Genomic DNA, 12,132 nt, shown 5'->3' with positions numbered 1-12,132 from the left:
GCTGGTATTCAAAGAATTTAAAATAAACACAAGGAAGAACGCTATAGTCAAGAAGCTCGACTATCAGATACCCGTTACTCAGCTAAAGGGACAAAAGGGAAATGTAGACACGCAAGCAGTAAAGCGAGACTGAAATGCGCCACCTACCCCTAATCACAATATATGGTTATGTGGGCGGTAGATAGATTTAAGCGTTATAGGCGTTATAGTGGGCATGGGAATGGATCAATCGATAGGTATTGACGAGACCAATACATTTCGGTAACACTTTTTTATCTAGCATAAAAATTGTGGGCGCCATAGGTTTGGGCGGTTTGTGGGCGTGGCATATTCGCGTAATAAACTTGCGCTGCGCTCAAGGCTACGAAATCTAAATCTTAAATCCCAATTCTCAATCTTTTATAGTTTCCGAGATATCCGCGTTCATATTTAAGACTTTTTGAAGTTTGTGGGCGTTAAAGTGGGCGTGGCAACCTTTTTTTTGGGTCAATCGATAGGTATTGATGTGAATAATACCGTTCAGTTAAAATTTTTATTTTAGCGTCAAAACTGTATGAGCCACAGTTTTGGGCGGTTTGTGGGCGTAAGAGTGGGCGTGGCACGCTGCTGAAACAAACTTGCGCTGCGTAAGAAGCTCAGGAATCTGCATGCCAAATCTCAATAGCCTAGCTCTATAGTTTCCGAGATCTCAGCGTTCATCCGGACAGACAGACAGACGGACATGGCTAGATCGACTCGGCTTGTGGTCCTGATCAAGAATATAAATACTTTATGGGGTCGGAAACGGCTTCTTCTGCCTGTTACATACTTTCCGACGAATCTAGTATACCCTTTTACTGTACTTGTAACGGGTATAATAATTGGAATGTTGAAAGTAATTGTTTATTTATGTAAACTCGTCCCACGGATGCTTTGAAATCTTACCCTCGCCACATGCAGTCAATTTTAGTTTCAATAGACATATTGGACCTTGAGGAAGTGGGAGCCGTTTTGGGAACGGGGTTGTTCCGCTGATGCTGCAGGAAGTCACCCTGCATCCTGGAACTGGCTGGTAATGGCTTCAGATTTCTCTCAGCAGGCATCCTTTTATCCTCCACCCCATAGAAGCCAACGCGACCTCCAGATCCGCACTAGCTGCCAAGCTGTGTGTCGTCGAATATCGTATTACTGGTTGTTCTGCTAAAAAGATACTTCTATTGGTGCCAAATCTTTTGGCCAGAACTAACTTTCTTTGCGAGGACACGCCCGGCAGGATGTCCGTGTAGAGAGCGAAGTCCTTCCCACTGGAATTCTCTACTGCATCTTCTCCAGCACTTCAAATATTCTGCGGATTCGCCCTGTTCTGGTATTGCTTTTGTCGGTAAAGTCCCACAATAATGGGCAACAGTTTGGATTAGGCGAGCTTTTTCATCTGCACTGACCTCTCTCTTGCAGGTATTTTCGGCCTATTTCTTCCATCTTAAATTTTTAGTTTCCACAGCGCTTTCGCACGAACACCGCAGGAAGCAGATTAAGCCACTCAATCAACATATTCTTTTGGCCGCCTCTAACGGCGTTCATTAAAATTCACTCGCTAAATCTGGTATTTTTTCTGGTCTTTAATTAGCTCATCTGAGTACCGCGCTGAAAAACAGACCCGACGAAAAGCGTTATTGGCTTCTCGCTCACACTTATGGTTAGCTATCGGTTTTCGTCGATGTGAGTACTAGGCATTAAAAAATCCCAGGCGTAAGTAGGGGAACGTGTTTTAAAAAAACATAGTTCTAAGTCGTATCTTTTTTACGCAAAACAGCACGTATGCAAATTTACCAAGGCAAATGTGCGTGCTGGGTGCATTCTATTGCGGTGCCTTCTAGATGTGTTTCAGAATAATGCATCCAGAAGCATGCCCAAACGGGTATTCGGGAACGTATTTCGAAACAAATAGTTCTGGGTCGTATCTTTTTTACGCAAAACAGCACGTATGCAAATTTACCTAGCAAATGTGCGTGCTGGGGGCAGTCTTTTGGGTGCCATCTGGGTGTATTTCAATAAAGTGCACAAGGCTGAACTGCGTAAATGACAAAAGTACATAAACAAGAAGGAAGCAGCAAAGCCCCGTACAGAAGGGGTGTTATTCCGATCAAAAATTAGTTGCGTTCTTGAATATTGAAATAAAAAATAAATATGAAATTTAAATCCAGTTTTATGTATTCATGGGGAATACTTCCAGATATTTGGTTTTTAAATGCTTCTAGGTGCATTCCTGGGTACATGTTACAGGTGCATTAAAAAAGAGTACACCCAGAAGGAGTTTAGTATGTTGTTTCCAGGTGCATTAAAAAAGAATGCACCCAGAATGTGTTTAGGTTGTTACTTTCTGGTGCAATAAAGAGTACACCAAGAAGGTGTTTAGTGTGTTGCTTCCAGGTGCATTAAAAAAGAGTGCACCCATAATGTGTTTAGTTTGTTACTTCCAGGTGCACTCCAAATATATGCTTCCAGAAGCATTCAACGGATGCATTCTATTTTGTCCCGCACCCGTGTAAAAAGAATGGACAGACTCATCACTTCCGGAACACCTTTTTGATGCCATTTCATAATGAAAGAACGCATGCTGGAATGCTGTAACATGTACCCAGAAATGCACCTAGAAGCATTTAAAAACCAAATATCTTGAAGTTTTCCCCAGGAACACATAAATCTGGATTGCAATTTCATATTTATTTTTTATTTCAATATTCAAGAACGCAACTAATTTTTAATCGGAGTAACTCCCCTTCTGTACGGGGCTTTGCTGCTTCCTTCTTGTTTATGTGCTTTTGTCATTTACGCAGTTCAGTCCTTGGTGTGTCTATTCATTTTAGGGATTCTGAAAAATATAGAGCAAATTGAATTAGGGTATTCAATTGCGTTGCAAAAGTGTAAACTTTGTAAGTTTGCCAGACGAGAATTGTGAACGCCCTCTATTTTAAAATATCGTTGCAGGAAATTGACGTACAAAATAACGCCAACTTTTAAATTTTTGTGAAAAGAAGGCTATGATATTTTCTGTCATTAAAACCCAACTTTTCAGTATATTTTTAGTATTTTAGATAAAATTCCTACCCGTTATTAACCCCCTATTTCTACACAAGTACAACAGATTTGTATACATAGGCTGGGGTGTTGTAGGCCTTGAAAACTATTTTGTATGGAAATTGTTGTTGGAACTGCTTACACTTTTACACTTTTCAAACGATTGCAACGCAATTGAATACCCTAAATATTTTATATTTTGAAACATGTATATATATATTACAAATATACAATTTGGGTATTCAATTGCTTTGCAAACGTTTGAAAAGTGTAAAAGTGTAAGCAGTTCCAACAACAATTTCCATACAAAATAGTTTTCAAGGCCTACAACACCCAGCCTATGTATACAAATCTGTTGTACTTGTGTAGAAATAGGGGGTTAATAATGGGTAGGAATTTTATCTAAAATACTAAAAGTATACTGAAAAGTTGGGTTTAAATCCATGGTAATGACATTGAGAGAAAAGAAACAAATTTGAATTTTAAATGCAAAAGAAAAACATTTGTCTTCTATAAAACAAAATCATTGAATAACAATTTCAATGGAAGAAAAACCCTCAAGAAAGCGAGCCAGAGAGGTCGAAACTAAGCGATGGTCTGAGAGCGAAGTTAATAAAGTCCTACATTATATGTTGGAGCAATACAAAAATTTAAAAGTTACCTTTCTATTGTACGTCAATTTCCTGCAACGTTATTTTAAAATAGAGGGAGTTCATAATTCTCGTCTGGCAAACTTACAAAGCTTACACTTTTACAACGCAATTGAATACCCTAAATATATTTATTTTGGCACAATAACACTGTTGTATGTACAATTTACATACAAATAATTTTTATTTTATTTGCTAATATGTTTTTAGTTTGAATGTTCAATGTACATGTACTGTTATTTTTTTGTGTTCATATTGAACTAAATTATCTACACTTTATTTACCTGTGAAACTATTGATGTAAAATTGGTGGCAGAAAGCAACAAACTTTTTCAAAACACGTGGCACGATCTTCACTTTTCAGAACTAAAAATGCAACTGACGAGAAATGCAAGAGACAAGAAAAATCGCTCGCTTCCTTGCATGTTCCCTTTTGTCTTAATTATTTGATTGTCAAGAGAACAGTACCGAAAAAAGACTATTGTACAAAAATGGTCATCGGCAACCCTGTGGTTTGAGTTTTGTTTCTTTACATTTCCACTAAAATACACCTAGATGCACTATATTGAAATACACCCAGATGACACCCAAAAGACTGCCCCCAGCACGCACATTTGCTATGTAAATTTGCATACGTGCTGTTTTGCGTAAAAATGATACGACCCAGAACTATTTGTTTCGAAATACGTTCCCGAATACCTGTTTGGGCATGCTTCTGGATGCATTATTCTGAAACACATCTAGAAGGCATTGCTATAGAATGCACCCAGCACGCACATTTGCCTTGGTAAATTTGCATGCGTGCTGTTTTGCGTAAAAAAGATACGACCCAGATCTATGTTTTTTTAAAACACGTTCACCAACTTACGACTGGGTGCTTCTAGATGCATTTTTCTGAAACTCATCTAGAAGGCACCGCAATAGAATGCACCCAGCACGCACGTTTGCCTTGGTAAATTTGCATGCGTGCTGTTTTGCGTAAAAAAGATACGACCCAGAACTCTGTTTTTTTAAAACACGTTCCCCAACTTACGACTGGGTTGTCATGCTTTTTTTAAGGGAATGTCCAGCTTATGTCCTTCTTGGCAAGATCTGGCATCGGTTGCACCAAAACGTACATTATTTATCTAAAGAAAAAGTCATTTGAGGAAGCATCATTCTTCCAAAGTTGTTGCCTAATAAATGGATGTAGTCAAAAAACCATCTGCTAGAAACGTGTTATAAATACTTATAAGGCTTGAAACGGTTCTAAGTTGTGAATATTCGTGGAGTCACTTTTAGCCCACAACAGTCCCTATTCAAGTTTTGAAATGGAAATCTAACCGTTGATCAATTTGCTATTGGCAAAGAAATCGTTCAAATTGTATTTAGTTTTGCGATGCTATCCATTTTTTTCGGAGAAACTTAAATTTCATGTCCTCTCCTTTTGGATACGGTGTGCTTAGACCGATCAGATGTTCGCTTCAGCGATTCCCTATGAGAACAATAATCCGCTTAAAATTGCAACAGCGACTTTAAACGGCTGTGTGCAGAGGCTATAACGGAAATGTTATACTTGATGAGTCAATAAATCGTATGTTGAGAAAAATACGTTTATACTAGACGCAAATAAGCAATTGTAGTGTAAATGGTTGTCAGACACTCACACTATATTCTCTTTTGTTTTGTTGAAAATGGCGCAAAAGCAGAGCAATGAGACAACCAGCGGAACAACTGAAATCATTGACCAAGCGGTGTCCTGTGCCGCGTCGCAGGTTCAGACCACGCCCACACTGCAATTGCGACTAGAACATCCGCAGGACGAACGCCGGGTGGTTTTTCATGCCGGGGTTATAGACAATGAGAATTTGAATCGCAAGAAATCAAAATGTAAGCCTTATTTACGGTCCCGCTGCGTATCGCTGATTACCTTCCATTTTAGGCTGCTGCATATTCAAAAAACCTCTGGCGTTCGACGAGAGCTCTTCGGATGATGACGAAGACTGCGAGCACTGCTTTGGGCATCCCGAAAAGCGGAGGAGAAACGCCAAGAACAATGATGATCGCGATGTAAACTTGTGTCCGGAGGCTTCGCATTCCGATGGACCATCTACATCCACGAGAGCGGTGGACTGTATTCCACCGCCAGCAGAGCCCGTTGAGCTGCCGGCGAATCAGAAAAATCCTATCGAATGCGTTGACTTTGAACACGCAAATAGTTCGTAGTGCTTCAATTAAAAAAGGTATAATTATAAACGTTAACACGAAACCAACTGGCAGCAAGCACTTGTATCTACAAATGTTTTTGAGCAGTTGGAGATTTTAAACAAGATACGGTCAGTTCTTGGTCTTAAGTTCAAATGACTCGCTGACATTATTGGGTATATTAAACTCCTTTGCTTTTGCCCGAGAGCGCCAGACCTGAGGAAACGCCGAGGTTAAACACTTCAATAGTAAAGTAGTGGTTAGTGGTACACACCTTGATTGTGTAATCGTCACTGGTGGTTATTAGCATCTCAGAGTCGCGCGGGTTGAAGGCCACACTGTTAACCACGTCTGAGTGCTTAAACTTGGCCAGACTGATACCATAGTATCGGTCCCAGAGGTAAGCGTGCTGATCTTCAGCCCCACTGGCTACGTACTCGTCGCATACGTCGAGGAAGATAAAGAAGCACTCCGTACTGGGCGTGTACGCCTTGTGGGAGCGTAGCATGTTACCCACCCGCTTGAGTGTCATAAGGTCAATCACGTGGATATCTATTTCTTGGGCGATCGGTGGTGGCTCCAAAGGGTTAATGATCACGTAGTTCTTCGGCCACGGACGTGTGTTAACGTACAAGAATCGATGGTCCGGGCTCAGAGCCATACCGATGATGTGACCGTGCAGATCTATCACCTTGTCCACCTTATCGAACCTGTCTTTGACAGACTCGTAATCCCACCAGTCGGGATCTGTGCGCGGTGTCTGATGTTGCTCCGCGGCCCGCTTTGCAGCTATTCTTTCCTTAAGTGTTGGTCCAGGATCTAGCTTTTTGGGAAAGTATACATTGTGTATGCGCTTGAAACCGATTTGGTGTGGCGTAAAGGTCTTAGAACCTGTTGAAAAAATTAGATATCTTGGCATACTGTTCTCCATCTCGTCGAATTCTTCTTGTACATCCATAGAGTCGTACCTCTCTTCATCGTATTCGTTCGGTTCATTGGCGGAGGCAACAGCTTCCCTGTATTCCTGCAAGTAGTGAATGGTAGAATCGCCGCGTCGCGAGCTGGAACGCCGTTCCCTTATGTCCGGCAAGTAGTACTCTTCGGAAATAGCGCTCCTTGTGCGTTGAAGGCTAGCAGCATGAGGCAGAGGATTGCCACTCGCCTGCGAGATCGACCCCTGATCGCTTTTGTGCGGTAAAAACGCCGCACTGTGAGGTTCTTGCTGAGCCACCGTGGCTAGCGGATCGTTGCTCTCGTCCAGCCACGGACACCTGGCTACCATTACGGCTCTCACTGAACTCGCGTTCCTGTTATAGAACTTGTATAGCTGGCTCATTATGGGAACGTGTTCTGAGTCAATTTCCTGGTTAGCCTTGTTAAGCCACAGAACCGAGGTGCTCACAAGATGCGCCAGCCAGTGCAAATCGCCCGAGATCAAATATTGGTCACTGAACCAGGTGCCAAAAATGTCGTATGGACGGTTAACTACCCGGCAGCGTAGGTGTGACTCAGTTGCCCCCAGATAAAATACCGCAATTTCCCCAGATGTGGACTGGGGCGAGCCAAAATGGACACCCGAGACTAGGAGCAAGGTGTCGCTCTGATTGAACTGCGAGTACTGAGAATACTTCCAGCTAAACTGCTTCATGTTGTGCGCGTACTTCTCAGTACACGGGTGCGTAGCGTTCCATACCTGCAAGTATGAGATTGGTATCTATGTATTCTTTACGGATCCGATAAGGTCTCACTATCACATAGCCGTCCTTGGAACATGTGGCAAACATTTCGCCGTTGTGGGCAAAGCTCACATGCAGCACCTGGTGCGTGTGTCCATGGTTATTTTCCATTGTAGGCTCCAGACTCTGCGCCTGGACAAAGGGAATATGCATGGATAGGCGCTGGTACTCCGATCGCCAGCTTTCGGCCCCTGGTCTAAGCAGAATGCTCTGAGAGGCCTTGAAGTGCTCCTGAAACTTATGGCGCCATAGCAGATCGTCTTGGGCAATGCTGTGCCACCTCCGACAGCATAGGCTGGTCTTCAGGAGATCAACCACACTCAGGCGCTCAAAGACCATTAAAAGCGCAGGCTCCGGCAAAGCCCACCAGCCGAACGGATCGGGGCCAGAGGATCTCTCGCCGTTTTCCACCAACTCCATTAGATTTTTGTGTTGAAGCAGATAGCTCCCCGTTTGCGTTTGTAAATTGCTGGTGTTATGTTGTGTCCGCGCCGAAGGATAATCTTTCTTTGCCTCAGCCGCTACGAAACTGCAGATGGCTTTCTCCCTTATTGTTATTGCTATCACAGGCCAACAGAACAGCTGCTGATATAAATTATTTTCGACCTTTCTCACTGGCTGCAGTATCGATTTCGATCCACATCCACCACCGAAAAAACAAGAGTTCATGCATGCAAAATAGAGATTCCCAGTCGTAAATGAATGCGTCTGGTAGCATATATCTGGAATGCACCTGGAAGTAACAAACTAAACACATTATGGGTGCACTCTTTTTTAATGCACCTGGAAGCAACATACTAAACACCTTGGTGTACTCTTTATTGCACCAGAAAGTAACAACCTAAACACATTCTGGGTGCACTCTTTTTTAATGCACCTGGAAGCAACATACTAAACTCCTTCTGGGTGTACTCTTTTTTAATGCACCTGTAACATGTACCCAGGAATGCACCTAGAAGCATTTAAAAACCAAATATCTGGAAGTATTCCCCATGAATACATAAAACTGGATTTAAATTTCATATTTATTTTTTATTTCAATATTCAAGAACGCCACTAATTTTTGATCGGAGTAACACCCCTTCTGTACGGGGCTTTGCTGCTTCCTTCTTGTTTATGTACTTTTGTCATTTACGCAGTTCAGTCCTTGGTGTGCCCGTTAATTTTTTGCTATTCTGAAAAATAAAAAGCAAATTGAATATTATATATTTTGAAACATGTATATATATATTACAAATATACAATATATTTATTTTGGCACAATAACACTGTTGTATGTACAATTTACATATAAATAATAATTATTTTATTTGCTTAATATGTTTTTGGTTTGAATGTTCAATGTACATGTACTGTGTTATTTTTTTGTGTTCATATTGAACTAAATTATCTACATGTTACTTAAAATGTAAAAAATTAAAATGATGTAAAATTGGTGGCAGAAAGCAACAAACTTTTTCAAAACACGTGGCACGAACTTCACTTTTCAGAACTAAAAATGCAACTGACGAGAAATGCAAGAGACAAGAAAAACCGCTCGCTTCCCTGCATGTTCCCTTTTGTCTTTATTATTTGCTTGTCAAGAGAACAGTACCGAAAAAAGACGATTGTAAAAAAGTTCTTTTTGAGTTTGTTTTTTTACATTCCCACTAAAATACACCTGGATGCACTATATTGAAATACACCCAGATGGCACCCAAAAGACTGCACCCAGCACGCACATTTGCTAGTTAAATTTGCATGCGTGCTGTTTTGCGTAAAAAAGATTCGACCCATAACTATTTGTTTCGAAATACGTTCCCCAACTTACGATTGGGTTTGCCTTGACGATAGCCAATACTCACCGCTAAAATTAAATATTTAACAATATATGTGCATTGTATGTATGTATGACACCGTCGATGTTTTTCATTTTATACATAAATGTATTCAGATTTTAATATTATGTTTGAAGCAAGTACCTTAGACAATCACAATTAATTTTTTTTAACAAAAATGTCATGATCAAGGAACATTTAAAAAAAAAAACCAATTATTCCAGTGCTTTTCATATGAATCATAGTTTTATTTTTATCTTTCCCGTTTTTTTTTAATTTGAAGGATAATGGTTATTTTTTTAGTTTTATATACTGCCAAAATATTCCAAGAAGGATTCTGGGTGTTCTTAGTAGAATTAAACCCCTGATCACAAAAAGATCATCTAGACAATTTTTGTTATTAGTTTGTTTATCTCCTTTTTTTTAATTATATCTCGACCATAATTTTGGCGAGTAAATTACTAAGTTGAGTCAATTGTGAGCTACAACTCGGAAAATTTGAAAATTTAGAATTTTTAGACAATTTTGAGAGACAGAGACACGTTTAATTCTTAAGTGAACGTACGTTAACAAGCCATTTGTCAAAATACATGGTAAGATAGATTAAATTTTATTTATTAAACTTCGTAAATAATATAATTCTATACATTTGACTCCTTATTTCTTCATTTCCACTCCACCATTGAGGTAAAGGTTTTAGCGCGTTTTTGTTGTGGTTTCCCCATGAACGTAATCCTCAATGCAAATATTGAATTAATTATCTTTTAATTTCAAAATTTTACATTTCCGGCATGACTTTCCCATAAACGATATTTTTGAATTTTTTCACTGGTGCTTGTAAGTAATTATATTAATTTAATTTATAATAATGTAGCGGAAAGGTGATATGGAGAACCACAAATCTATTTGCTTAAACATTTATATGTATTTAATTAAACATAGGAACGCAATTTTTGTTTGTAATATGAAACTAGTTTTGCCCTTTGAATAAAATGTGTTAAATCTGTTGGGTCCGCAAAGAGACCCTCTCTCGCCATGCCTCAGCTGGAAAAATGCGGGTGAAGGCAAGGAGGCCCAGAAATTAAAATGTAAATTAAATTCGTCGTTAATAGATGAATTAAAAAAATTTATTTTTAATTTTTAAAACTTGGGTGATAAACCTTTATTCTTAAACTGAATTAATACAAGACACTTTTTAAAAATTGTGAACCGATCGCGGTCTCGGATAAAATAGGACTGAATCTTAATTCTAAAAAATTCTCCAATGAACCTCGGCCAGAAGCTTTCCTTTTCTTAAGCTTCCAGAACTTTAATTTTTGTTTAAAATAAAAGCTTATGCTGAAACTGTCGCATCTCGTTGTGAAATGAAATTATGCTGACCGATGCAATTTGATTGAAAATCGGAACGCAATATGTTCTGAACTTAGAACGCAATACTGTGGGCTTTGAACGGAAAAGTTTGGGCTTCGAACGGAAGCTTGTGTTTACTTTACGATTGGTTTATTTATCTTAGCAGGACGGTCAAGCGCGGCCCTCGAAGTGAATGGCAAAGGCAAAGGCAGAATCTTAAACAAAGGCGAAGGTAATGTCGCTGAAGGCAAGGGTAACATAGCTGAGATTGAATTCAAAAATTTGTTTATAAATTCCATAAGTGAAACCGTTTCACGGGTTGGATAACTCTCCCCCCTCTAAAATGGATCGTCCCGATTCAATATGAAATTCATTTAATTGATCTCTTAATTCTGTTAAAAAATTTTCTTGGTTAATAGGTTTTTCTCGTTCTGGCCGTTGTTTTTTGGTTACAAATAATATGACATTTTTGTATATTATAATAAGTAAAAAAATCAAATATATAATGATTAAAATTAATAATATAAAGGTAAGTGATATTTTGGTATTATTAATTTTAATGAAAGGATTTAAAATGTTTATATTATCTAAAGAAAGTTCTGAGTTATTTGATAATAAGTAATCGGATATTTCATAATTTTTGAAGTGGTTCGTAGTTAAGTAGTAAAGAATTTTGTTTTCCAAATTGGTATAAGAAATATTATTAATTTCGGTTGTACCATTAAATGTTATCAAAAATGAACCGTTTAAATGAGAGTTGTTCACAATATTGTTACCATTTATAAGAATGGCACCATCTTGTATGATGTCTATTTTTTTATTTTTCTCTCTTATTTTTTTACAAGTGGATTTCTCGCCATTTAATAAGCGGGTAAAACAAGTTTTTTCATTATTTAAAGTGCAATAATTATTAAAAAGCTCGTTCTTAAAGTTAGACATTTCATAAAACATATTTGCGCATTTTGCGACTTGATTGCTTAATACTAGTTTCCCATCGATTTGGGAAATCGCTCTAGCGTAATATATTTCGCATCTGTTTTTTATTATTGGGTATTTTATATAAATTATTACAAGTTCATTATGCAGTGCGATTTTAAAAACAGAGATGTCCATTAAGTCAGCGATAATTACTGGTTTTTGTTCATGTTTTAATATTTCCATGATGTCATCATTGTTTAATATTTTGGTATTAAAAACGTCAATTTTTGCTAGTGTGATTGTGTCAATTAAATTTTGCAGATCAAATGTTAATAATCGTAAGCGATGTTTTCGCAGTGGTAAATCTTGATCAATAAAAACATTTTTAAAATCATCATTTCTTTAAACAGTTTGGAATTG

General features: G+C 38.6%; 2 protein-coding genes and 2 long non-coding RNA genes across 4 annotated transcripts; 1 reads left to right on the top strand and 3 right to left on the bottom strand.

The window, feature by feature from the left end:
• Positions 1-2,682: 2,682 nt before the first annotated feature.
• Positions 2,683-5,097, bottom strand: LOC139354728 (uncharacterized). Its single transcript, XR_011605589.1, has 2 exons — positions 3,992-5,097; positions 2,683-2,851 (listed from the first exon to the last, which is right to left on the bottom strand). It is a non-coding gene; the product is annotated as an uncharacterized lncRNA (long non-coding RNA).
• A 203-nt stretch (positions 5,098-5,300) lies between these two features.
• Positions 5,301-5,959, top strand: LOC108011910 (E3 ubiquitin-protein ligase PPP1R11). The gene is made up of 2 exons (XM_017077161.4): positions 5,301-5,576; positions 5,629-5,959. The coding sequence occupies exons 1-2, from the start codon at positions 5,381-5,383 to the stop codon at positions 5,910-5,912; spliced, it is 480 nt and encodes a 159-aa protein (XP_016932650.1). The 5' UTR covers positions 5,301-5,380; the 3' UTR covers positions 5,913-5,959.
• Positions 5,906-8,284, bottom strand: Fbw5 (F-box and WD repeat domain containing 5). Its single transcript, XM_017077160.4, has 3 exons — positions 7,640-8,284; positions 6,166-7,584; positions 5,906-6,107 (listed from the first exon to the last, which is right to left on the bottom strand). The coding sequence occupies exons 1-3, from the start codon at positions 8,045-8,047 to the stop codon at positions 6,024-6,026; spliced, it is 1,911 nt and encodes a 636-aa protein (XP_016932649.3). The 5' UTR covers positions 8,048-8,284; the 3' UTR covers positions 5,906-6,023.
• Positions 8,285-8,638: 354 nt separating this feature from the next.
• LOC139354727 (uncharacterized) lies at positions 8,639-9,450 on the bottom strand. The gene is made up of 2 exons (XR_011605588.1): positions 9,082-9,450; positions 8,639-8,802 (listed from the first exon to the last, which is right to left on the bottom strand). It is a non-coding gene; the product is annotated as an uncharacterized lncRNA (long non-coding RNA).
• Positions 9,451-12,132: the final 2,682 nt, after the last annotated feature.

The sequence above is a fragment of the Drosophila suzukii genome, unplaced genomic scaffold, assembly GCF_043229965.1.
Source record: "Drosophila suzukii unplaced genomic scaffold, CBGP_Dsuzu_IsoJpt1.0 scf_17, whole genome shotgun sequence".
Classification (NCBI taxonomy): Eukaryota; Metazoa; Arthropoda; class Insecta; order Diptera; family Drosophilidae; genus Drosophila; species Drosophila suzukii.
Note: the sequence above shows the minus strand (reverse complement) of the source record. Positions and strands in the feature narration are given on the sequence as shown.